The sequence below is a fragment of the Sylvia atricapilla genome, chromosome 2 (assembly GCF_009819655.1).
Source record: "Sylvia atricapilla isolate bSylAtr1 chromosome 2, bSylAtr1.pri, whole genome shotgun sequence".
NCBI classification, from domain to species: Eukaryota; Metazoa; Chordata; class Aves; order Passeriformes; family Sylviidae; genus Sylvia; species Sylvia atricapilla.
The window spans coordinates 111,864,169-111,892,114 of NC_089141.1; the positions used below are offsets into that span (position 1 = coordinate 111,864,169).

The 27,946-nt window shown below is 40.2% G+C and overlaps 1 protein-coding gene across 1 annotated transcript in view; it reads left to right on the top strand.

Moving 5' to 3' along the window:
* DSCAM (DS cell adhesion molecule) overlaps positions 1-27,946 on the top strand; it is a 388,992-nt gene that overhangs the window by 208,938 nt on the left and 152,108 nt on the right. Inside the window, exons 6-9 of the mRNA XM_066314168.1 lie at positions 381-677; positions 1,789-2,064; positions 14,839-15,117; positions 26,490-26,609. Of these exons, the coding sequence (XP_066170265.1) occupies positions 381-677; positions 1,789-2,064; positions 14,839-15,117; positions 26,490-26,609 (972 nt within the window). The remainder of the gene's footprint in view (positions 1-380; positions 678-1,788; positions 2,065-14,838; positions 15,118-26,489; positions 26,610-27,946) is intronic.

Sequence of the window (27,946 nt, forward strand, 5' to 3'; positions counted from 1 at the left end):
AAGGATAGTTGTTTGCCAAGATCGTTTTGAGAAGGAACTTCCTTGAGAATTTTTTCCTTGGGAAAAAGTTAGCAGCTGCTAACAGGCTAAAATCTCTCAGGCCCACAACGCCTGACCCTCTTCAAGTATTTTTCCTACAGTAAAGCCACTATCAGGTTTCTCAGAAGATGTAAAAGGAACTTACCACAAACAAAGGGTCATTTAAGTCCTCTATTGGCAGAATTTATTTACCTCTCTCAATAATTAGGGCTACATCCTGGGAAACAATTGCTTGTGTTGCTTCTAAGAAAGATCTTGGCTGATGGGATATGGTCCAGGATAGAGGGGACCAGCTTTACACCACGTAAGCACTGTTTTCCTGCCTTTCTCTCCCTTGGCAGATGGAACTCCCAAGATCATCTCTGCCTTCAGCGAGAAGGTGGTGAGCCCAGGAGAGCCGGTGTCCCTGATGTGCAACGTGAAGGGGACTCCTCTGCCAACCATCACCTGGACTCTGGACGAGGATCCCATCGTGAAGGATGGCAGCCACCGGGTCAGCCAGATCATCACATCCGAGGGCAACGTGGTCAGTTACCTGAACATCTCCAACACCCAGGTCCGGGACGGGGGCGTTTATCGCTGCACCGCCAACAACTCTGCAGGAGTCGTCCTGTACCAGGCTCGAATAAACGTAAGAGGTGCTTGTCAAATCAGCTCCTCAAACAAAACAAAATAAAAAAAAAAATAAACAAAACACACATAACTCATTGTAGTGGAAAAGAAGATTGTTGCATGTGATGAGATTTTGGAATGCCGAAAACCAACTTACTGGTTTTTGTTTGGTTTTTTTTATCCTTTTCTTCCCCTACCACTCTCTTTTCCCACCCTGCCTCTCCAGCCCCATCTAGAAAATATATAGTATGGTTAAATGTTGGAAGAACCCTTTGGCTTGTGTCTTTTAGTATAATTTTCCTATACTCATCTCTACTAGTTCACGGTTTTTTTGCTTTAGTCCTGCTGTGCATGTTTTGTTTTTCTTCTTCTTTCCTCCTTTACTTGTCCAACATCCATTGTGATTATTCATGTATGCAGAACTTTAGCTTGAATTTCTGGCTCTACATGGTGTAATACCCATCCTCATGGGTATATATATATAAATATATATATACTTTATATACACAGGAAATGAAAAAGCTAACTGTTTCAGTGTCTTCATGTGTAACAGGATTCTAGCACCGTATCGGTGTCAGTATTTCACATTAATTAAATCACACTCAGCCTTTTAATTTGTAACGCAGCAAAGATTTTATCAGGCAAGTGCTGGATAACACAAAGATATACCCTCCACATCATTAGTATGGATGCTGCAGGGTAAGGAAAAAACTAGAGCATACAAAGATTAGGGAAACTGCTTAAGCAGCTCTTGAAAGGAAAAATCTGTCGAATGCTAAGAGGACACAGTCTTAAGCTGTGCCAAGGGAAATACAGACTGGATATTAGGAGAAAGTTTTTTACAGAAAGAGTAATAAAGTATTGCAATGGTCTACCTGGGGAGATGGTGGATTCACCATCTCAGGATGTGTTTAAGAGAAGACTGGATGTGGCACTTGGTGCCATGGTTTAGTTGAGGTTAAGGTTGGGTTGGACTTGATGATCCTGAAGGTCTCTTCCAACCCAGTGATTCTGTGAATTCTGTGAAGCACGACACGAGCCATATCTGTACACCCAGAAACAATCACACAACGTTCCCTCCAGCAAACATGCCCTTAAAATTGTCTTCAAGAGTTTCCTTTCCTCCTCCCCCGGCAGGGCCGGCGAGCATTCGGCCGATGAAGAACATCACGGCCATCGCTGGGAGGGACACCTACATCCACTGCAGGGTCATCGGGTACCCCTACTACTCCATCAAGTGGTACAAGAACTCCAACCTGCTGCCCTTCAACCATCGCCAAGTGGCGTTCGAGAACAACGGCACGCTGAAGCTCTCGGATGTGCAGAAGGAGGTGGACGAGGGCGAGTACACCTGCAACGTCCTGGTCCAGCCCCAGCTGTCCACCAGCCAGAGCGTGCATGTGACAGTGAAAGGTGAGGGCAGCTGGGAAAAGTAAATCTTGTGGCTGATGGCTGGGTGGTTTGTGGAATTGCACGTGTAGCATTGTGCTGGCAGTCGAGTCATAAGAGGTTTGAGGAGGTTTGTGGTTGTAGTTTGCGTTTGACATGTTTTGGTTTTTGGAATTTTTTTTTTTTTAGGGAATTTTTTGTAAACAAGAGATATGTTTTTGTAACTGTAAATTTGTTTACAGGTTTTTTTTAATGAGGGTCTTCTTCTTGATGTCCCTCTGGTCTGACCAATGTGATTGAAGAAGCTTATCTTTACTTCACCAATCAAGTTGATCTGTGTAGAACAGTATAAAAGGAGAGACACATCCTAAAAAATAAAAAAGTCATCTTCAACCTTTTAAAGGCAAAAACTTTGTGTTGTTGTAGTACACAGCAGAGTCAGAGGTTAATCCAGATTTGTGTTTGTTTTTAATGATGGCATTGAGCTAATCAGTCATCATGTCTTGTTGTCCCCTGACTTCTACCCCTCCTTGGCTCAGCTGGCCAAGTATTTCCTTCTTGTTGTTGTTGTGGTTGCCTCTGAGTGGGGGACCTTGCAGCTCAAGCTTGCTATGAGCACTTTTCACTGCAACTAAATCAGGGAATTAATGGTTTGTCACACGCATTTCAATGGTGGCTGTTTCTCTGCTGGACAACAAAGTTGCAATTTTCATTAGCCACTGACTTTCTGCCTTTTGGAACATGAGATGAGAATTTTAACATCTGTATCTTTGCCACTAAGCAGAGACAGAAACTGAAAGCATTAACCTTGCTTTCCTCTTATTAAGTGATTATCTGAGTGCTCTTCATGCTTAGAAAGATAACACTGTAAATAAATGTGACTTGAAATTCTAATAGGATGCCTCAAATCTATTCAAATTGTCCAAAATAAGGATGTTCAGATGGCCCTGAAAGACTACAGAAAGAGACTGAGAATAGGAATTTTTTACCATTGTGTCCTGACTGTTCTGACTTTGGCAATGTTCAGACCTATTCATAAGGATACAAAAGACAGAAAACCTGATTGCAGCAGCACCTAGTTTTGAGCAATAGGGCCACTAAATACTGCACTTCATGTGAGCCTGTAGGAAGAATTGGAGTATAATTTCACTGTTCCTCAAGTTATTTGAAACTTTTCCTGGTGGTTTTTTTTGGGTGTTTTTTTTGGTGGGGTTTTTTTTTTTTGGGGGGGGTGTTTTGTTTTGGTTTTTTTTGGTGGGGTTTGTTGTTGTTGTTGTTTGATTTTTTTGGTTGGTTGGTTTTTTGGTGTTTTGTTTTTGTTTTTGGTTTTGGTTTTTTTTTGGAGGCAGAGAAGAGGAAGAAATGGAACAGAGGTTGAATCTTGTACCAATTCTCAGATAAGATAAAGATGAAGAGAAAAGTTTAGTAAAATGACTTTATTAAGAGACATCTGATCTCTTATCTTCCTTCTGCTCTGTTAGTTTGGCCCTTAGCAGTCTGGAGTGATGCAATTGCTGGTTTTTTGGTTTTTTTTCAAGAGTTTAGGGGATTAGCTTTAAGCCAAGAGCAATTTAGACTCTGAAAGGCATGACATGTCACACACCTGAGACCATCAAGGGCACTGGTCACAAGCTGTGGCATAAAAAGCCAATGTCACCTTTTGTTTTCATGTGTGTTGCGCTTTGCTTAACATTACAATGATATCACAAATCTGTTGATAGAGTTTAGGAACTGGATGACAAATCAGTCACTGTGTTGCTGCTGCACTAAGAGGCCACCATGGAGATTCTGGTGGGGAAAAGCTGCCTCTTAAATGACACAATTTTTCAAATGACTGTCAAAATGAATGTAGCCAGACAAAACAATTCCAGCAGTCACAGGCATTGAGATCAAAACAATACCAGTCACTGAGAACACTAACTGGTATCTCAGGTGAAATACTGCTTTTTCTTCCATTAAGTTGCAGTTTCCAACTTGGCAATTCCTCCCCCAGAGTGCAGATTGCCAGCTCTAGCAATTTGGATTGAGCTGTAACTTTTTTGTAAGTGTTTTTACTTCCTTGATGGGGTTCTACCACCCACAAGACCAGGTTGCTCTGAGCCTTGAAAAGACACTGTAATTTGAAAATAAGGTTAATAGCCTGATCTCATCTACAGAGCCCAAAATGTCACAGGTGAGGTTTTTAGGTCAGACCTGAGCAGTTCTCAATGTTCTGCTGTTGTAGCTTGAGGTCAGCAGTGCCACAGTGGATTTTATCTAACATACTAGTGAAGAGTCAAAAGTGGCCTGGTGCTTTAAAATATTATTAATGTGTGTGTGTGTTGCCTTTCATTTTATAGATGCCAAAGTTAATGGGATGAGTTTTTAAGTGCTTAAGTGCTTGATAGAAAAAAAAAATACAAAACATGGCCCAGCTTGCATACTGGAGGTTAAAAGTGCTCTAAAATATGACATTGTAAGAAAATTTCAAATCAATGCTCAAATATCCTTATTTACAATTTAACTTCTCCTACCATCAGTATAATTTTTTTTCCAGAGAAACTAAGGGAGAATTATTGTCCCTCTTCAATACATCAAGTCCTTTGCTTTGCTCTCAGTTCAGCTACAAGCTCTGTGGGTGACCTCAAACCAGTCACCTGAAGGGTGATTCAGAATAGATGACGCTTAATAAGCTGTTACTTAGTGGGTTTTCATTCCCTCCAATGTTCTCTTTTGAGGACATAATTATTAATTTCCTCATGAGTTTATCATCTGAGTGATATCAGAATGTTTCAGAAACAATGTGTTCACTTTCAAAAGCCACCTGGGTCACCAGGAAAAATGGCAACAAGGCACAAACTGAACTCAAAAATAGCCACACATCTTTTTGTATATTCAATTTCAGAAGCTTACAGCTTAATTTTTCCAGTTCACTTGCCATTATGTAGCATTTATATGTTCAAAGCCCTGGTCTTGTTGAAATGGAGTTGCTCCTGAGAGTTCTGTTTCCTCCTTCAGAGCAGTCACATCACCCGTTTTAGCAAACCCCTGGGAAAGACAGATTTAGGTAATTTAATCACTTTAATCTGACAGATCTGTGGCAAAGTAAATGCAGAATTTGGCTCTATGGGGCAGCATTTATCTGCATTAGGCAAACAACTGGTTTTTAAAGTTGGCAGCCCTCTGCTACATTTACTTTCCACCTTCCAAATCCCCCAGCATGTGAAGCATCCTGGTTCTGTCTTGGATAAAGACTTGCTTAAAGCAGCATTTCAATAAAAACATGCAACACCATGAGCATGCCATCAAACACAAGAGTGCTGTCCAATCTGCAGAGTATTTTCACATTTACAAACATCCAAATAAAAGTGAAGTCATCCTTCAGAAATCATGATGAAGTCACAGATGGGAGAACAGAACATTTCTTGTCAATAATTTTAAATGAACTCCTGGCTGCCAGAGAACCTGAGTGGGGCTTCCAGAGCCTTGCTGTTTATCCTTCCACTTGGCAGGCTCTGGGAAAGCCAAAAGCTTGGAAGCTGGGCACCTCTGTGCTATTTGACCTTAGATCCTCTACTTCTTTGCCCTGCTGATCAGAAGAATCAATGAGACATCAAATGAAATCAATTGTCCCATTTTTTTAGGAATAACTGCTGCCCTTGTCTGCACAGCCACCTTTGCCAGAGGTCTGCAGGCTGAAAATAACTGTCCACAGAAATGTGGCTTCTCATTCCTGCCCTGCCCTCACCCCAGCTTTTGCCTTCCCCTTGTCTCTGTCCCAAAAATCTGGATTTGGAATCCAGCAGTTGCCTGAGCTGGCTGCTGGGAGCTGAGTGCACGAGCTGGCAGGAAAATGTGCAGGTTTCTGCTTGGCAGATGTAACTCCCATGAAAACATGCCTGAGACCTAACAGTGCTTTTTGGAAATCAAAACACCTTGGGATGATATTTTTAAGTTTTTATAATATATAAATATTATATATATTTATAAAATAGTTATATAGTATATATTATAAAATATATAAAAATTATATAAAAATGAATATATATTTATTAATATTAATTATAATTAATATTAATATTTATTTATATTAATATAAATATATATTAAATAAAATATTATATAAAATATATAATATATTTTATAATATATATATATATATATTTTAAGACAAATGATTTGGCCAGTTCTTAGTTCTGCCAAAAAAACACACAAACTTCCCACCCTGTAATGCACAAGTAAAAGAGGAAGACAACAACTGTACTTGCATACTTAATTTCTGTATTCTATACCTGCATTCTATACCTGCTGACCACTCACCTTTGCAATTGTACTAATACCATTCCAGCACATTTTGCTTTGGCCTATGTTAAGTGTAATTTTATTTTTAAAATAGGTGTTTTTGGGGTTTTTTTTTTGTAAATAAACTGAACCTCCTTTCCCCTGCCTCCTGCAAAGGGAGAACAGTAGTTACTGCCATCATCAGAAGTAACTGAGATTAGCCTTGCTAAAGATCCTGCACATGTCCTTGCTAAGAACAGAATTATTCTTAGCAGAATCAGTTTTTTGCTCTGTGTTAAGCCCAGGTCTCGTGGTTTGCCAGAGGGGTTTGAACACCAAAGGCAGAGGACTGTTGGAGTCAGAGATCCTAAAGAGAATATTCTGTAGGAGATGCAGATTTTCTGTTCACTCCTTCTCAGAATGACCTATCCTCCTCCGTTTTCTCCAGCTCCTCCTTTTCCAAGTCCTGGCTCTTCTCCTCTGGCTTCCAAAATCAATCTGAACTCAAAGTGTTTATCATCTCAGCTTTCATTTCCCTGCTGCCTTGTTCTCAAGACTCAAAACTACCCTTTACCTGTGGATACCCCAACCTTTTTCCCAGCTTCCAGTTCCAGTCCTCTCTACCATCGTTCAAGTTCAAGCACTAGAGTGACAAATCTGCCCTGATTTCTGAAATTTCAACAGACTGACTCAGCCACTGAAAGGTAGTGCTAGGATGTGCTCAGTGCTCCTTGGACTCTGTTCATCATGTGGTTGGGTTTTTTTGGTTTTTGGGGTTTTTTATTATTTACTGACTTGGTTTTGCTCACACTGCAAAATCTGGGCACCACTGTGATGACTTTTTAAAAGTATAGCAAGAAAATCTGAGGCTGGTGTAATCACCCAAACTTGAAATCCATGCTGCTAAATCCATGGGGCAGGTGGCACTTCTCAGCTTCTTAATTTTTTTTGTAAGAAATAAACTTTTTGGGTTTTTTTTGTTTTATGGTAGAATTGATATTTACTATGTCTCAGCTTTCCCACACCTTATTCTTGGAAATGGCCATGGAATTGTAGCTGAAACCTTCCAGCTGAAATGACTCAGCCTGAGGCAGACATCTGGCCTGGAAAACTGCTACCCAAACAAAAGTCAAACTGCAAGCAGATGAAAATAATCTTATCATAGGAAGTGTTGGCAAACAAAGAAGGGGTTATATTACCCACCCTATCTCTAGTTTTCATATTTCCATAGGAAAAAAAAAAAAAAAACCAAACAAAAAAACCTCATGAAAGTGGAAAGATGTAAAAATAATAATAGCAGCATCTCTTTTACAGCATTTTAGTAGATCTCAGAGCATTTTCAGAACAGGAGTGAGTTATTATCTCCATCTTTTTATTACGCAATTTATAGTAATAGTTTTCCCAGCTGCAGTAAAAGCCATCAGTAGTAAGTGATGATTTTCTTGTCATCAGTCTCATGGGACAGTCTCATGTAAACAGCCTGCTGCTATTCACACTTCTCCAACAGGAATTAATTGAAAAAGAAGCCCCTGAGAGGGAAGGGTACAGCACCATTAAAATAAAAAGTGTGGTGTTCAAAAGGACTGTTTCTGATCTCGTGGAGCTTATATATTTCATTGATTTAGAAAGGTTCTTGTATAGAAAGTGAGCACCTCACCTGTTGTGAGCCACAAAAAGCAATTGTACCAGCTTTGTTTCATGTTAGAATACAAACAAACCAAACAGGGGCTACTTGTAAATAGCTTCATGTTTGTGAGTCTCTAAATAGATTCTTTTCATCTTTACTGGGATGTGTCTGGCTTTTTCTAATATCTGAAATATTCTTGGTGAATTTGCATTGCAGATCAGTTCGGGGAGGGCTGTTTAGATAGTGAAAAATACGCAGGCACAAAAGCAGAAAAAAACCCATCAGTGGAAATCTTTACAGGGTTCTCGTGACCATGCTGCATTCTGCCATCAATCAGTCTGCTAATCTGTGCAGGCTTCAGCCTGGAAGCAAGGATTGTGGCAAGTGGGAGTTCAGCTTCCTGCACTTATCTCAGATCTTTCCTGTCCCACTGACTGATTCTGCCAATAGATTGAACCAGAAAAAAGAATTCTGGCCCTGATGTCTTTTGTATATTTCTTTCATTGTATCACTTTTTGCCTTTTTTTTTTTTCCATTCCTCCACACTATGTGGTTTTGGATCCCTTCAAACCTGTCACAACTTCCCTGGGAAGGAATGCTCAGATCTCTCAGAGTGACTGAAGTGGTCATGTACAGGAATCACACCAGGGCCGTGTGGTCAGAGTGAATGAGAATGTGCCATAGTGCAAAACATCCTGGAAAATGCACTTAGGAATTCTTCTCAGGTCACAGCATGGGCATGGGGAGCAGTTTCGAGGGGCAAGCAGTGGCAGAGCCTGATTTAAGGGATTGTGCACTTTAATAGGGATGTCTCAAGTGTGTCTAACCTGTACAAATTCCTGAAGGTAACACTGAAACTGTAATTTTTTTTTTTTTTTTTTTTTTTTTGCCACTCAACATGCAGCAGCTCAAGGTTAGCTTTGCATTAAATGCCTGACTTACATTCCTTAAAGTGTCACAAGTATCATGTGGATGTGTCTTACTTTGCACCAGTACACTTCTAATGTAACTACTGTCATGACTTCACCTCTGAGAATGCAGAAAATGGTCACCCAAAAATGTCTGTAAAAGTTGTTTCTCCACTATCCCCCAATATCCATGATGAGGAATTAGAATGTGCAAATCTAAAACTTTTCACTTAAATCTAAACTAAAACTTGCTGGATTTGTGCACAGTCTTACATCTTCTATTTTTCAAACACAAATCTGTGTATGGATGCATTTATTGCTGAATTATGCAAACAATGTGAAATAAGCCTTAATACTTCAATAAATGCCTCAGTTAAGGAGTCCAACCAATATATTACATATGAGTTTATCAAAAGCTTGCTCTCTTCTCTTACAGTACAGATTTGTTTACTTAAGATTTGTAAGAAGGCACGTTCTTGCTTTTTTTTTCTTTTTATTTTTTATTTTTATTTTTGTGTTTATTTTGTCAATTATCTTTTGGCTCAAGTAATTTAGTTGGTTTTGAGTTTTCACAGTGGTACCTGAGAACAAACATCACTTTAGATCAGGGAGGAGCTGAACAAGGGTAAAATCTTTGGAGCAGGTTCCAAAAGTGAGGCCTTTAATTTATCAATGAATTTAATTTATCAATGAAGGTATCACCTTGATGCATGAAAATACTCCTCCAGCTGCTGTCTTATCTTCAAATCAAGGTTTTCTCTCTTACAAAGAAACAGCAAATGCATCTCCTGGGGCAGGGAACTGAGCTCCTCACCATCCCAGTTTGGCAGGGTGTTTCAAGATGATAAGGGCTTGCACCTTACCTCTCACAAAGGAGGCTGAGAGGAGATGGTTCCACAGATGAATGAGGCATGACTTAAAAGCACTTTTGGTTTGTACTCAACATTTAAAACTCTCTGTCCTTATGGAGAAGCTCCTACTACAGCGTCAAGGAGCCTGTGAGTGTTGGATGGCAGGAAAGAGGAGTGGGGACTGTGGTGCCTGTGAAACCTTAAAAACTGCTAGATCATGGCTAGGGTTTGTGCAGAGACAAAATAATTTTGGCTTTTTCACTCCCAGTGCGTGAAATCTGGGGTCACAGGGCTGCCCTAAGGGACTGCAGTGCTTGGTGGCTGTGATTTTGCATCAGCCATAAATATTCATTGCCAGAAGTATTTTATATTGCAGACACAGCCCCTGCCACGGTGCTGCTGCAAGAAAACCCATCAGGGAGCTGTTCATAATGATAAAGCAGGGGATGACTTTGGCTTTGCTGTGCAGAACACCACGTTCAGCAGGCTGCTGCAGGAAACAGAGGAGATCTGCAGGATGCTCTGTCTTAGTGAATCATCTCAGCAGCTCCTCCCAGCAAAACTCCCATAGAACTGAGGGCAAGAAATTAAGGATGCTCTTCTGCTAATGGAGAGCAGCGTGGAAGCCCTCCTTGCCCTCCTTTCCAGCAGTCCCCCAGAGGTACAGAAGACCTTGCTAGGGCACGAAAACATAATTTAAATCTTCCTGTAGTAGCACTAATGAGGCTGGCCCATGCTCCTCTTCTTAAATAGACACTTAATTCAAGCTCTCATCAATAAAGCATTCCCAGGACACAGCACTTGGTGGCTTGAAGCAGAGATTTTCCCTCTTCTCATTGTGAGTAGGCAAAGAAACATTCCTACCATGGATACAAGCACACAGACTATTCTCTCTCTAGTTAAAATGGATCAGCTTATATATAAAATAGCATAATTTCACCAAAAAAAATCAAACGCGAACTCTGAAATATAGTCAAACTAAAGCTGCATATAGGCAAGGAAAACACATAAACACATCTTGAAGTATTTTAAACAGATTTTAAATACATCTGTCCTACTGTAAATTTTCTCTCTTGAAGTACTCTATACCCCCCTTTTTTTTTTTTTTTTTTTTTTTTTTTTGTGCTGTTTGGTAATGGTACAGCTTTAGAGTGCAAAAAAACCTCCTCATATTGGTTAATCAAGCTTGATATTTTCTTCTATCAAGGATATGTCTCAACTTTTTACTGCAGATATTGATAGCGACAGAAAATTTTGTATTTCAGAAATAATTTGCCAGATATCATCATATATTAAAATAAGTGATCTTTTTTATGGTCATTTCCTTCTTCAAAAGAGCAGGAAGAAACTTTACCTCCTATGATAGCTCACCAGAAATTTCCTTTATCAACTCAAACTGGTGAATACCATAGCTGAAAATCATTCTTCAATACTTCAAAGTTTTTGCAAGACTATTTACTTTCTTCTAAGTACTGATTTTAAATTACACACTGGCTTTTAAAATAAGCTCCTTGTCAGGACTGCAAGCTGCAGCATGTTGAATATACATTATATTTTATGAATCAGAAAGCTGGGTTTCTTCTGTATCTTAAAAACCTGAGTAGAAGGAAAATGTGCTGCCTAAAAATATTTCAGCCAATTTCTGAAATACTCTGCAGGCGATGACTTATATTTTAAAGCTGGTAAATACAGCCTTGCAAATCAATATTTTCTGAAAAACATTTCGATGTTACCTAATGATATTTCTCCCTGTTTTCTTCATCAGGGAGATGGAGAGTGAAGATGCACATTATAATCCTTGGGCAATATTTTGTCTGACTTTTGATATCATTTTGTCTGTGGAAGATTGGCTCAAATTTGTTACACACTCAGCAGAAAGTACAGAAGTAATTTTCCACCCTGATGTGAATTTTAGCATATTTTTCAGTAATGATGTTTGAGATGAAGAGAAGGGTTTGGGCAGAAAATGTGCTGGGCAGCACAGTAAGGGGAGGACTTGGCATTTAACTCATGAAGGGCAAAATTTATGGCAAAATCTTTTGAAAGGCACATTCAGGTAATTTCTCATTCCCATTCATGTTATGAACTGCTTGTCAATAAATGCTAAGAGAATTTTTTTCTGCTGATGTACAACGAATCTGAGATATCTCCCGTGAATGAACAAGCTGGGCTAAGGCAATTCCAAGAGGCTGCAGATATTTTGCCTCACTTTGTGACAGCAGAAGTCCCCAAGGGAACAAGCTGGTACTTTGCAGTGCTCAGAGTTCAAATAAACACAGTAATTTATACCAAGTTTCTTTTTTCTCCATGCCTGATCTACCAGATTTTCAGAATGCCAAAGGACAGGTTTTAGCAGTTAGAGAGACGGCAGCCAGGAGAAAGTCTGACAGCCTGTGAGAAAAATGGATGGCAGTGGCACTTTTCCCAAACCCAGACATTGAGTTCCTCTTGGGAACAGCCAGCAAAGGCCTGAAAGGATGAATTGTGTTGTCCTGTCCCTGATGTCACCTCTTGGTGGCAGGTCAGCATGGTCATAACTTCCCCTCACCAAATGGCCCCATGGCAGAGCTGGAAACTGTGGAGTTAACACCAAATTTGTGTCAGCCTCTTGCACCATGAGGTGAATGTGCACAAGCATTTGAACAAGGCCTTAGTCCTTTGGAGGGCTGTAATCATGGAATTATAGATCCCAGAATGGCTTGGGTTGGAAGAGACCTTAAAGCCCATCCATTCCCACCCCTGCCATGGGCAGGGACACCTCCCACTGTCCCAGGCTGCTCCAAGCCCCAAAGTCCAACCTGGCCTTGGGCACTGCCAGGGATCCAGGGGCAGCCACAGCAAATCTGGGAATTCCAGTCCAGCCTCTCCCAAGGAACAATTCCTGCCCAAGATCTAATCTAACCCCACTCTCAGGTTGAAGCCATTCCCTGTGTCCTGTCCCTGCAGCCCTTGGGAATTGTCTCTCTCCAGGTTTCCTGGGGCTCCTTCAGGCCCTGCAAGGCCACCCTGAGCTCAGCCCAAAGCTTCTCCTGTCCAGGCTGAACAATCCCAGCTGTGGCAGCCTTTCCTCCCAGCAGAGCTGCTCCAGCCCTCTGCTCATCCTGGAGCCTCCTCTGGGCTCTCTGCAGCAGCTCCATGTCCTCCCTGTGCTGGGAATTCCAGGGCTGGGGCAGCTCTGCAGGTGGCTCTCACCTGAGCAGGGCACAGGGACACAATCCCCTCCCTTTTCCTGCTGGCCATGCTTGAACTTTCTTATTCCTCTTGAAGGACCCAACATGTGGATCAAAGGAAATGCCTGGAGCTGAAACAGAGCTGAATAATGGTCAACAAGAGTTGTCCCTGCATCTCAGAAATAGGACACTGGCAGAGGAGGAAAAATCCTGCTGGGGAAGCATTTTGGGCACACACTGTAATCACTTGTTGTTTTTTGGTTTTTTCTGCTTCAGTTCTGGGGAAACCACAACATTAGAATTTCTGCAGGGGAAAAAGGACAAAAGAAATACAATTACATAAAGCCACCAACTCCATTTTCTTCTGGAGTTCAAACATATTAGTCACTATAAATGTTCTGTTCTGGGTACCCTTCCATCATTCCTGTTCAAATGTAGTACAGATTATGTGTAAGTGATCTCCCAAGAAATAGGAAAATGGACTTCTGTATCTGAGGTACATAACCTCTAGGAACCTTCTCTTTTGATAAATCAGTGTTTTAGTACTACTTGCAAAGTTGGCTGTGCAGCCCTTTCAGGAGTGATTGATAAAAACCTGTCTGAGATCAATGCCCTGGTTGTTCAAATGCTCCCCTGAGAAGGGCAGAAGATTTTTATTTCTTCATCTAGACAAGTATTTGAGTCTCAATTTACCAATTTTTTAGTAAACATTCCAAACACAGCCCGAAGAAAACACGGCATCCCCATTATTTTTTCTATATTTTTTTAAATCCAACCACTGGTTTTATTAGGTATTTTTATTAAAAAATACCTGAAAACAAAATGGTTTTAAGAAGTAGAATTCTTTACTTTGGTAGAAAATACGGTAACTTATTTCATATTTTTTTGGTTCAGCCAGAGAATAATATGAGAAAAAAAGAAAAGGAAAGAAAAAAAGACTTTTCAAGCCAAATATGCTTAGCAGGAATTAAATTCCAACTTGAACATTCATGCCTTGCACCATCCCTCTGATTAGAGATCAGTTTTACCTTAATTTGCTGTCCTACAAGCACTGTGAATGTCTTTCCTTTCCTGCAGTCTTAATGAGAATTGTGCCTTGAAACATTAAGCTGACACTCCTTTTCATCACATCCTAGAAGCAAAGCTGGAGCCTCTTCCAGGTCTATTCCATGACCTTTAAGCAAGGGCCTTGCACCAGACCTTGAAAGCTGCTGAGCCCTTCCTGGCAATGTCACTGCTGGCAGCCCTGGACAGACTCCAGCTGGCAGTGCTCTGATTTCTGGAAAAGCTGCTTGATCCTTTTGCAAAGGTCTGCCTGTGAGGTCAGGTGTCTCCAGAATCCAGGATTTCTGCAGCTTGTCATCTCTGCTTGTGCACTGGGTGGCCAAGAAATGAGAAGGTGTTTTCAAAAATGTGATTTTTTTTCCCTGCTAAACAATGTTTTATAGGTGTCAGAGGTGTAGATTCTGCACATCCTGATGACTTGTTGGGACTACCTAAAAACAGAGGCTAGACAAAATTAAGGGAATAAGAAAATATTATATTTATTGAATGGCCTTCAAGTATGTTTAGGGCAGACAAAGCCCCCCAGGGGTTACACTCAAAATGGATGTTGGATCATGCATTTTCATACTTTTATAAGTTTGGTTCATTTGCACATTGGGGGTTAATCTTCCAATTACAGTTTCAGGTAATGAAGTCATTTACCCCAAGTTTGCTCACCCCTAACAATTTTTTGGTGTCCTTGATTCCCAGGCCTAGAGAGAAATTGTTGGGTCTGACCAAAATGGGAAAACAGCAGCTAACACTGTGTATGGAGTTGAGAGTTATACACTGAAGAATTGCAGGATTACAAATATATGGAAAATATAAAAGCTAAAATCCTAAAGCATCAATCCCAAGCCGCATATCTGCCCTGTTACCTTATTTCCTTGAACAAGGCCATGGCTTCAACAACTCCCTCTTTCCCTCTCTCCTTCCAGTCCCACCTTTCATCCAGCCCTTCGAGTTCCCGCGCTTCTCCATCGGGCAGAGGGTCTTCATCCCCTGCGTGGTGGTCTCGGGGGACCTGCCCATCACCATCACCTGGCAGAAGGACGGGCGGCCCATCCCCGCCAGCCTGGGCGTCACCATCGACAACATCGACTTCACCAGCTCCCTGAGGATCTCCAACCTCTCCCTGATGCACAACGGGAATTACACCTGCATAGCCAGGAACGATGCTGCAGCCGTGGAGCACCAGAGCCAACTGATCGTCAGAGGTGAGGACCTGGAATGTCTTGGTTTGGGGAAAACTTGGGAGGGAACCTCCTAATAGGGTACCTCTGTGGAGCAAACCCAAATGGCCCCTTCTGCCAAGCAATCCAAGAAAGAACTTCCTCAGAGAAAAGTGGACAAGCTATTTATTTAACAAAATGCCCACTGGTATAAAGAATAATTAATATGAAGCAATAAAAACTTTTGTTGTTCTGAAGTGAGATGGTAAATTCAGGAAGTCTTTGCTGTGGGTAGCTCAGCTCACTCAGTCTCTTATCAGTCCCTCCAGAGGTCCAGGTCCTGGTGGGCTGCAGGTGCCAGCTCCTGGTGCTCCTCTGGTTTTTTCAGTCTAGAGCAGCTTTAAACAGTCCCAAGAAAAAGAAAAAAAACAAAAACAAAAACAAAAAAAAAAAAAAAAAAAAAAAAACCAAACAAACAAAAAAAACCAAACAAAAATAAAAACAAAAAACAAACCAAAAAAACCAACCACAAACGAACAAACAAAAAAATCCCAAACCAAACAAACAAAAAACCAAACAACAACAAAAAAACCCCACCACAAAATCAAAAGAAAACACAAAAAACCCACAAAAACCCACAAAAAACCCCAAAACAAACCAAAAAAACCCACACAAACAACAAACAATAATAATAATAATAATAAACCCCCCACAACAGTCCAGTTCTCTGCCCTAGCTAGCTAAAACTAATTAAAAGCACAGGAGATCCCTGTCAACAGTCCATCCATGCTGCAGACAACACTGTCCGGGAGAAAGAACGTGTAGGAGCCAGGCAGTTTTTCTCAAAACAAACTCCACACTGCTTCTTTCCTTGCTTTGCTCTCAGAACCAGCCTGAAACATGCAGAATTCAATATACAGCACAAACAGAACAGACAGCTGGGGATACAAGCATCATAAAGTCACCCTAGAACATGGAATTACTTTGGAGGGACCCAATTAAGGGGGACTCATCCGTGTTTTGTGGTGATGTCCGTTTGATGGGAAGTGTGAAAAAGAAGGGAGTGTGATAATCCCTCTGTCTGTGACAGAGAGCACAGAGAGGAACAGAAAATAATGTGATTTTCCTATCTGAAAGTCTTGAAACTAATGAAAAACCCTGGAGTTTGTGGGGTGGGTGGGAGAGCCGCAGGAGTGACTTCCTGGGAAATTTTGTGATTGGGATCAAGCCCTTGAAACAGTATCAAATAATTCTCTGCTATTGTTTTAGTCTGATTACATCCATTTTTTATTTAGATCCCTCTCTCCTACAACATTGTTTCAGTAAAAGAGCAGAACATTGGTGCTGACTTAATGGGGAAAGGACTCTTTGCTGTAACTTTGTTCTTTTCCTGGTTTGTGTTTTTTATGCAATTAGCTGGATTCATGCACTAGCGTTGACTTCACATTTTGCCTTAAAATAGATGTGAATATACATTCAGTAAGCAAATATTTTATGTGGAAAAAAACTTTGTAGTCAGACCTTAGCCAAATTACCTATTATTATCACCACACATTGTTCCTTGTGATGTATTTTCAAACCTACTGTGCACAACTTCAACAAAAGCTTCCTTTTCTTTCTAGGAATCATTCAAGGTGTTTCAAATTTTTATTTTTAAAAACTTATTCAGACCTTTCCCTCTCCTCCATCTCCTTCTTGCCACCCAGCCACTGGGCTTCTCAGAGAAAGAATAATCCTCACAAGGAACCTCAGTAATTTCTGCCTGCTGCACATCACTACATTTTATATTCCTTTCTGTAAGTTTGCCAGGATAAACCTTAAAATCTCTGTGGAGCTTTTGCAATCTTTCCCAGGGTTTTTTCCCACCCCAAATTCTGAAGAATTCTTGTAAGTCAAATGTTCCAAATGTCCTAGTGCTATCCTTAAGGAATTATTCCCTAGTTTTCCAGTGTGCTTACTTTTTTAATGCTATTATTTCCAAAACTCAGTGGTGAACTTTACTTTCCCACTAATTTTGACATAAATATTTCATTATTTTCTTTAATTTCGCTGATTTTAATCTTGCTTAAGATTATTCAGTACAGGTGTCTATTGCTTTCCTCATTCATTTAGTAATTCTTAAATGAAGTAGTCTAATTAACTACATGCATTTAATTATTCCTTTCTAAGCTTTTCTGCTGGATTTTAACCCTATTCCTCACTCTAATAATGAGAGATTTTCCTCACCTCCTCTTTTGCTGGAGAAGTGAAGGTTGAAAATCTTTCATCACTGTCTGTGTCTGCCCTGCTCAGAAATGCTGCACCTCAAACGAGCTGGGATTTTTCCTGTTTTTCAGCTGTAATTCAGCTCTGGAAGTAATGGGAATGAATCTGCAGCAACCCTCTGTGGGTTCCTACAGGCATTTCTCACACTCTGGATGGTTTTACCATCTGAGAACAGGTTCTCTGCTACCACTGTGTGTCGTGGCCAGCGCTGAGACCCATGAGTGCAGGGATTTCTGCACTGTGAAGGGATTTCTGCTCTTTGTAGGGATTTCTGCCCTGTCCCTCGCTGATGGGGTCAAGCCCTGCCATGCCTTCACTTCTCCTGGCTTTGCCTGAACTGCACTTTCCCTGTCTCCTGCTGTCTGTGGGTAATTCCTCCCCTGACCTCTGTTCCCAGGACATATCTGCCTCTTGCTGCATTTTCAGGCATTAATCAGTTTTCCCTTCTTGTCCAGCACAGGAGTTTTTGGGAGCCCTTCACCCATCTCTCAGCCCAACACCTCCCTTTCCACCTCTATTTCCCCCATTTATGCTTTTTGCTCTAATTACACCTCCTGAGGAGGGCTCTGTCTTCATAAATCCATGGGCATGATAGAGAGGAGCTTTTCACTCTTGTACTCAAGGGCTTGGAGAGCAATTCTGGATCCTGCAATTTTTTAGGAGGTTATGAAGGCCACATCATGTTTCTCCTTTGCTTATCTTTCTGCCCGTGTAATGTTCTGCAGAACCTCCTTAAATCCTCTCCTCTTTCTCACTGTCATTTAAATTATAATATTTTAATCAGTTTTGGATGTGCATCTGAGATAACAGCTCTCACTCAGAGGAAGAGGGGAAAATAGAATATCATGTCTGACCTGAACTCTCTGCCAAAACCTTATCCTGACCTCTTTCCCTTGTACTGAACTGCTTCAGATGCCTCATCCCACAGAGGCCAGAACTCAAACAGCCACCAAAGAGTCACTGTGATCAATCCTCCTCTGCATCCAACCTGACCTGTACACATTTCAATTAAAGCTTGCTGCCTGTTTATTCTCCAGGCTTTCTGATCCCTCCCCATCTTTTTGTTTATAGGTGCTCTATAACTGAAACATTATGTTTTTCTAAATAACCTAAGTGGTTTATCTCCAAATGCAGGGAGAAGAAGTGGTGCTTTAACTCCTCTTGTTTCTAATCCCCATTGTTTGAGGGTTTCTCAGCAGTGTGCTTTAAATATTGGCTATCCTAAATGCCCTAAAGGGAGATGTGTTTGGGAAAATCTTATTTTTGTGCATACTGTGCATTTTGATATGACATTGAATGGGAAAGGAAAATTAAGTGAAATATGACTGTTACCCACACAACTCCTCTTTCCTTATTTAGACTGTCCTTGCATTCATTTCAAAAGTAGATATTAAAACACTGCATGCCATCGTGTTTCCAAACTAAATGGGAATGAACATCATTTTACAGTACATGGGTAGGACTAGAAGTAGAATCTAAAGATGAGACATTCCTAAGGTGAATGAAGAAACACAGGCCAATTGCTCATTGCTTCATTTGAATTATTAGTGAACACATAAACATCTGCAGATTCCATACACAAACATAAATTCATAATCTTTACATCTTCAGACACCTTTCCCTCAATATTTTCTGTCAGATTACATAGCTCTGGCATATTTTGTCATCATGTATTCCTTTTTTAGTTTTAAGTCTGTTAAATAGATTTCTTATATTCATCCTACAAGTATAATTTTTCATATCTGAGCTGCACTGCCATTTTGCCAGGAGTGTTAAACAGCAAAAGATAAATGAGCGCTGGTACCCTAAACTCTGTGGGCACTTTATGGCAAATCTTCACAGCTCCAATTATTTTGTGCTTTATAAAAGCACCCAAGTGATAATGAGGAACCCTTAAAAACAGCTGGCCAGCGAGGCTAGATTCTCCCTGTGTTAAATATCAGGAAAATGATGGCCAGCTTCCCCAGCATCACACAGGAGATGGAAGGCAGCAGCTGAGAGAAAGGGAGACAATAAAGCTTTGGAGTATCTGGGTAAGATTATCTCAGGGCAGTCTCAGCTCTCTCTGACACAAGCTCCTTGGTGAGAACCTAGAAATAAGACAGAGCCAAATGCTCTGGACATGGGGCTCTCAGTGCCTCTCTCCACAAATTATTGGCTAATTTTAGACTAATTGGAAGAGGGGAAAGCATCTCCAGTGGAGCTTAACTCTGCAAATTCCATCTTAAAGAGGTGATTGACAAGAAACATTGGGTGTAATACCAGAGAATCTAAACAAGCAAAACTTTCTGCCAACAGAAGAATTGTTCTAACTGGGATCTCTCCTGAAACACAAGATACAAATACACAGAAAAGCAGGCTTGAGTAGTCCCAATGTTTGTGGAATATCTTTTGAAAGCTCAGTATAGAGTGGAGGTGAGTGAGAAAAGGGCTTTCCTTCTCAAAATCATAGGTTCTGCCAAATCCTAGTCTGCAGATCTTCTGGAAATGCATTCAAATTTTGGCAGCTAGAAGGGCTCCTCTAAACCTCATAAATTATCATTTATTTATTGGCACCCTCTTGGTTTGCTATTCATGCTAATAAGAAAAAAGGAAAGGATAGGATCCTGTCATGAGAGTCATAGATAGAAATGAGGAAAATATCTTCTCTGTCAACTACTTAAATCATCACAAGGAATTAATCAAGACTTTACTCATTAAGGCTGTCGTCCAAGAGTGATTAAAAATCTATAGACACTTTATCATGTTTTATTCATTTCTGTAGAGTTTCCTAAAATGAACTACTTATGAAATAAAAAGCAGTGAAAAGAATTCTAATGGGTAACCATAAAGAAAAAAAAAACTGATAAATGTATTATGAGCTCAAAATTTTTCTGATACTACCAGAAAAGGGAATTCAAAGATAGTAGTGGATGCATAAATCATGATTTTATACCTGCTGTTAGTGAACACATTGCAAGTTAAAATTGAGATAAGGTCTTTAGATACCTAATAACCCCCCACAATGCATTTACTGCATTAAATGTGTTTTCATTTTACACTTGCCAGGGGTGTTGAATATAATTAGATAGTTAGGCACCCAATGAGGAGTGCCTGAATTTCCCAGATAGTAAGAGAGTTTCCAGCTTTTTTGTGATGTTTGGCGGTGGTGCTGGGGTGATGCAGCAAAAGGACAGAAAAGCAGGGAGGGAAGATTGAAGGTCAGAGCTGGTGTCAAAGCTAATTTACTTTCTTTGTTGGTGTTTGCATTGTGGCTTTGAACAAAACTCTTAAAAGATTCACTTATTTAATGTATTCATTAGACAAACCTGACCAACACAAACCACTAGGCACGGTCTCATTTTGCAAAAGTACATCTTTTTTCTTGAACTGCAGAGCAAATGGTTTCACTAAACCAGCTAAATCGACCCCTTAGGTCCAATGACCAAATTTAATAACTGTTCATCTTTGCTAAAGTACAGTGTTTAATGATCTCATTCATTAATACATCAACGGTTGCTTTGGCTGATTAAATTTCCTCCATCATTTTGACAGTGTGATCTAAATGTGAAGTACAAATATTCCGTGTAAAAATGAAACACTGCATTCCGGGCCAATGTCGTAGATTATTCCTTAACTCACTCCAGTAGCCCACCAGAGGAGCTCGTGTTAGGAGCCTTCAGAATTGCTCTCCAGAGTGATTCCCTGATCACTGTAGCTGGAAGCCAGAAGTAGATTTGAAGGATTTGAAGCCCAGGAAGGAATGTGTGAGTTCAGCACCTGGTCCCTGGAAAAGTCAGAAAGGATTCTTGCATTTACACAGAGCAAACTTAAAACAGGGACTGGACGTGGCACCTCGGGGATCTCATGAGGTTTAACAAAGACAAGGGCTGGTGCTTCTCCTTTGATACGTGGCTGCATGAGGCCAGTGTGTTATGAGCTCCACAAAGGTGTGTCAAGCTCTGAGGGCTGCCAGCAACCTCTCAGGAATGGCTTAAGATAAATTAGCCAGATGATGTGATCAGAGGCGTTTTGAAAAAGCAAAAAAAGTTTTAATTAAAGTGAAAATAACAAACTATACAAAACAAAAGAGTGAAAGCCATGCACAGTGAGGTTCCTTGCATCTGTTAAGACACCCTGAAAAAGTCCCAAGAATCTCCATACTCTCTTTTAAATATGCAAGGCTCTAGGAGGGGGTTTTGGCATGCTGACCAATGGAAAATAGCTACATTCCTTGACGAGCAGGTCAAGAATCCAACAACAAGTGCTTTTGTCCTGGCACTGGGCCAATTATGGTGAGAGAAGTGTGGAAGTTTCTGGTTCTTCTTCTTTAAAAATGTAGGGGTAAGACTCAAACTCTTCCCTAACATGGAAACCCCTGTTAAAGTGTGGAGGTGCACTGCAACACATCCGTGTCAGGGATTGTCAGGGATCATCCCAGGATTGATCCAGGCTGGGAATGAAAAGATGGAGCAGCCCTGGGAGAGGATTTGGGGATGCTGAACCCCATTCTGATTGCTTCATCCTTTGTTTTCCCTCAGTGAGAGCCTGAGACTGCTCATCTTAATATTGGCTGAAAATATTTTTTAAAGGTATTTTAACTTATTTTAATGTTTATTTTTTAACCTTTTAACTCCCTTGAGTTCAGCCATTAAAGAGTTTACATCTGTCAACTTAAGGCCCTGACCCTAAACAATTAAACAGCTCATTTCTCATCACAGACCTGTGGGCTGCAGTAAATGAGACCCTACCAGAAACTCACTGTTAAAGCAATTTTAAACGCCCTCCTTCACAGGCTCAAGTAACTGTGCTGCTGGTACAAGGAGAATGATAAAAGTAGAACTATTCAGTCACATTCATGAGCGATTTCAGAGAGTTTTACTTCTGAAGGAATAGAGGAGTCTCACATTTTTACAGCTAAAGAGAGAGGAGGAACTAATTGTTTAATTTTTTTTTCTATTAACTCAAACATATCAGACAAATTGCCTTGGTTAAATTCTTGCTAGGCATATTTTCTTTAAGGGCTAATGATCTCCTGAAAGACAATGAAAAAGTGAACATAGGTTTATCATCTAAATCTAAGTATCAAAATCTAGAACAAGTGTTTAACAGCATTATGTTCTGAACTATGGCAGCACATAGCAGAGAACAAGTTATTAAATTGAAATAAAATTGAGAAGCAAATGAGCAAGGAAGAAGAAAAATGTAAAGGTCAGCTCTGTTTGCTTTTTCATCATTTATATAAGAAGAAAAATCCTGTGGCTTTACCAAAATAGCAATACAGAAACAATTGAAAGGTCATTGAATGAGTAATTTTATTTTGTTGTGGCATCTCTTCAGATTTCTATTGGCAGTCTTAAGACTAAGTGGCAAGGGTTTGTGTCTTCAAAACCAGGGCAGGAGTTGGCATTTTTATAACCAGTCCTAAAGGATGGCTAAAGCTTTACTGAACATAGAAACTGTGTGTGTACTGGGTGTGGGTTGGGTTTTTTCAAGCAAGTTTTGTTTATGGATCCAAAGAAGTAAATTCTCTGATTTCTAATGATACACTTGGTCCTGGAACTACAGAGAAAAACTTAATTTCTGCAGTTACCATTCTAGTACTGTTCTCTACTGAAAGTAATAATTAGAATCGAGAATATCATGAATATCTGAGCAAAAATCAGATTTTATGTTTCCAAAATACAGTGATATTGGTATGGTGAAAAGCTTTGTTCAGTGCTTGTCAGTGTTAAAGGCATGACACATCATGAATATCTCTGTGAGTTCCTAAAAGATGTGGAAGAATGTGACAGAATTTCCATAGAAAAGCCCAAAGAATATTTCCACTTTGCATCCACCCTTTTTTTTTTCTATATGTGCCGAATGGGATTACACAAAAAGTGTGTTTTAGCAGATATCTTTAATGTAAATAGTATTTATTTTAAAGACTGATTGCATTTATTCTATACTAAGCAGACTTGCTTAACTTTTTCCAGAACTTTCTGCATATGCCTGCTCATTTAAGAAAACAATTTCCTGAAAATTTAGCATTTCTTCCCAGTGCCATCCATAGCAAATGAAGAATATAAAATTTTTTTTTTCAAAGAGAAATTAATTAAAACAAATTATAGAAATTTTGTATTGGAAGACAGGTTTTAAAAGACATTCTGCTCTTTGCATTCTTCAGTGGTAAAGGAGGACAGTAATTATCAGTCACTCTATTGCATCTTTTGTAATCATTCACCTGTAAGAATGGTGGCTGCATGTTTTGCATTGGTTTTCTTATCCCTCTTTATGGATAAGCAGCTTGTAATTGATTTTTCAGAAGCTGCAAACACAAATTTACTCACGGCTACCGAGGTGAAACAAGCTGATGCCACCGTGCCAAGTCGTACGAAATCAAATCTGTTTGTGCAACTAACTGTGCTTTTCACCTGCCTTGGAAAATACTTCATTGTGTGTTTGGGGATGAAATAAACACAGGACAGTGAGAAAGGAGCTACTGAAGCAAATGTCTTCTCTGAGCAGATAATTAGAACAGGATGGGTGATTGCCCAGAGCTGTTGCTGCTGGGATTTCATGTTCAATGTTTACCTATTGTGGATTAACATAACCTACAATAAATGTTTTTCAGCGTGGCAGCCATTTGGAAAGCCAAAGTATTTGTCAGCAGTAAATATATTTTTGAGTACAGAGGTATCTCTTGCCTCTATCACTGCTGGTTCCTTCTGTTTCTTGTAGCCGTGTTCCAAACAGCTTTTCTGTAGTTAGGCAATAAACAGCTTTGCATTTTGGCCATAGGATTTAGTGAGGAAAAGGTCCAGTTAGGGGGATTATTTGCCCTCCATGTAGGAGAAGGGAATACAGCTAACCTTGCCCCTGATGAATAACAGCTCATCATTAATTACCCAATACAGCCTGGCCCCTGAGGAGTCACACATATCCAATAAAGATAAATGTGATACAAGGCAATGGGTAAGCTAGTGAGAGGAGGATCCTCAAGGAGGAGAAAGAGGGACTGAGAGGGGGTCATGAAGAAGAAGGACCCTGAGGTGAAAGAATCACTGCTGTGAGGTCAGTCTGCGTCTGCAGTTAGAGCCTGTTGTTGGAACCTGCAGTCACAGTCTAGCTGGGTAAAAGCCTGCAGTCACAGTTTGCAAACTAACACCTGCAGTCAAGAGTTCAGCAGGACATACCCAGCAGTCAGAGGCTGCAAGGGAAACCTCCAGCAGGAGCTTGTAGCAGCCAGAGTCAGTGAATGGTTGGAGTCAGGGTGGCTGAGCTGTAAAGAGGAATGAACCAGGACCCTTTTCATGCTGTGATATACAAGAAGTCTGTGTCTTGGCTCATTTCTACCCTCTAACAAGAGGGCTGCTGCAACACTCCAGAGGACTGTTGTCCTTTTTTAAAAAGCAGCTCCATCTATGAATGTGAGAAGAGAAAGCTGGAGAGGAGTCTGGGTTGTGAAGGCACAAGGAGGCAAGCTTGAAGAGGGGTCTCTGAACCTGCAGAGGGAATTTCCACAGACCTCCAACTCTGAGCTGTCCCAACACCAACACTGGCAGCTCCCATTGCTCCTTAAGGAAAACCTAGGGCACTGGCACACTGAGAGATAATATTTGCATGAATTACGAGAGTGTTTATACTAAAGAAAACTTGAGGGTCATGTATTAGAGCATTGATGCTTCTGCTGTGTTTCTGCTGCACAGATTTTCTCGATGGATAATTAGTCGCATATTTGTGGACATTAATCACTATTTCAGGCCTCAGGGAAAATATTTACAGTGCTGAGGACCCCCTTTTTTTTTGTGCTACAATCTTCTGCCAGATTTCATTTCTTAATTTCTGGCATTTCTGCACAGGCAGCTTGTGGGATGGATCAGAGCAAGGATGGATGGTTGGGTCCTTTTTTAGTTTTTACCAACCTTCAGACAAATTCAGCACTGCCTGGACCTGGAGAATCTATGAAGCTTCAAATTTCACAGTGGGATGAGGAGATCAAGGAACTATTAGGATTTTTCCTGCGCTGCCCTAGATCTCAGTGTGTTGCTGAATTCTGGTGAAAAAATATTTGAGAAGAAAATAGTTTGTCATATGTTCTGTCACTCTCTGTGGCCCTGTGAGAAATGACAAAATGAAAAACATGTAGAATAAAAACACAATTAATTTTTTTGTCTTGGATATTTACAGTTTCATGTTCTGAACCACAGAACAGGAGGTCAACAAAATTCTGTGACCTTAATCGATCTTAATACAACCATTAAACACTTTCAATATTCAAATTTTTTGTGGAGTTTTCCAGAATCTTCACAACTTTCAGCCTCTTTTTCATGATTTTTTCAAATGTGTAGGTTTTACATATTTGAAAAATGTGTAAACGAGACTTTGACATTTAGAATCTGGATTTAATGACAAATTTTGGACCCAACATTGTTACAAGCTGCTTTCTTCACTGTGTACGTGTATTTGGAACATAAAGAGCTTTTCCTTCAGATAAGCAAGTCTTATTTTATTTATGTATAAATAGGTACATGTGGAAGACTCACTGCAGTGGTTTTATGCTACTTTGGGATAAGTTTAATAATATGTGTACATTGCTGCACTGAAATAAGACTTCTCCTTATTAACTCCATGTAAGCAATTTGTGTTGAACCTCTTTCTGGCTGGTTGGAAAGTCCCATCAGAAGTTATAGTTCCAAAGCCCTCATTTCAATGTAAAGTGATTTTATTTCTATAAAAAACATTATTTATCAAGGTTATTTATGCCAAACAATTTGCTTTTTTTCTAAAGATTGCTAGTTTAGTGGTAAAAAGCAAACAGAAAAATTCAATTAAATTACAAACCTACCTTTGGTAGAAAGCATTTATTTTCTGTCCACAATAATATGATTTATCCATTTTAAACCTCTCCCATGGAGAGGTCTTATGAACTTATTTTGGTATCCTGCAAAGATGAGTGTTTTTGTCATGCCTGGCTAGAAGTACATTGAGTTTGTGCACAGAAATTAAATTATCTGGTAAACCCAACCTTAGTGTGTTACTGGATTGGCAAAAAGAAATGGTTTTAATTCTTGCTTTTCGCTATGAAACATTATAACTCTGTATGTGACTGCTCTGCCCTCTTGAGATAACCAATAAATTGCCAATAATTTGCCCAAATTCTGATGGTTCTCTTTGCTCCCTTCCCACAGTTCCCCCCAGGTTTGTGGTCCAGCCCAGCGACCAGGACGGGATCTATGGAAAAGCCGTCATTCTCAACTGCTCTGCCGAGGGTTATCCCGTTCCTACCATTGTCTGGAAGTACTCAAAAGGTAGGATGCCTGTGGTCCCCACTGAGGACAGGCTAATTCTGCCTTAATAACATCCCACTCACCTGTAAATTGCTGTTTTGATCTCCGAGTTGCCAGGGAGCAGCAGGGTCCAATAAGGAACACATCAGTCGTGTTTTATTCCTCATAAATCATCTCCCCAAGCACAAAGTGCTGGTCACTATCTCACACAAGGCTGAGCTGGATGGACTTTTGCTCTGCCCTGGAGATGTCCTGGTTTTCCTTGTGAGCCTGTGCCACCTGTAGCCTCAGCAGGCAAGGGATGAAAGGGATGGCTGGGAGAGAAGAGACACAGCTTTAACTGAAACAACCTCAGCACAAGGTTCACCAGCAGCATTTGGCTGATTTCCTTCCCTCACTTTCAAAATTCATGATAACATGGCCAATCACATCTTTTCAGCAAAGAAGGAAGGTCAGGTAGCATTAACATAAGCAGTAATTCAGTATGAGCTTTACATAATGCTTTAACATTTTCTTCTCGTGTAACAGAGCATTAAAAGTGGCCCCACTTGACCCTCAGTAACCACAGGAAATTGACTGCTTTTTAATTAAAATGTGCTGCCTGCTAAATTGTGTCTTCTGGCCAGTTGCCTTCTTGTAAGTTTTAGCAAAAAACCCCACATTTTACAAACTCAGTACACAATCTAAATGAGTTAACTATTTAAAAAAAAAACAAAATGAAGTGTTGTTGGGAAGAAATCTTTTTGTAATGCTTCATTTCATTTTTTGTTTTCTTAGGATCTAAGTCCAAATTGTATTAAAAAAAAAAAACTATGAGAGAAAAGTTCACGTTTAAGACCATTTGTGCTCTTATTGATAAATCATGGTTTGTTTCAAGAAGGGTGCAGAGTTCCAAATTCCATTATTCTCAGTGGTATGTGGGATTTTTATTCTGAATATAGGCCACAAAGAGGTAATTCTGGTTTCTTCTGTTCGTGTGCTGGAGGAGAATGTCAATCCAAGCTAGATGAGTTGTAATTAATTGTGAGGAGATAAATATCCCATCTTGGAATGATAGAACAGTTGGATAAGTCCCCTTTGAGACTCATCCATGCAGATGTATGGGATAAGATTCTCTCCTGCTCAGGAAGGACTTTGGCTGAAATAGCAGTAAAAATCTGTGGGAAGATTAAGAATACTTTGCAAATTGCTGCACATTTTTTTTCCCAGTTTTTCCAGTAGCTGTCCTCAGTCCTTTCCTTGCTGTGAACACTAAATTGTTCCCACAATTGTTCATGTGAAGAAACACAGGAAGTGAGTGGGCAATCGGTGACAGGCATCTACAGTTGGCAAAGCATAAATTTGCATTCCAAATAAAT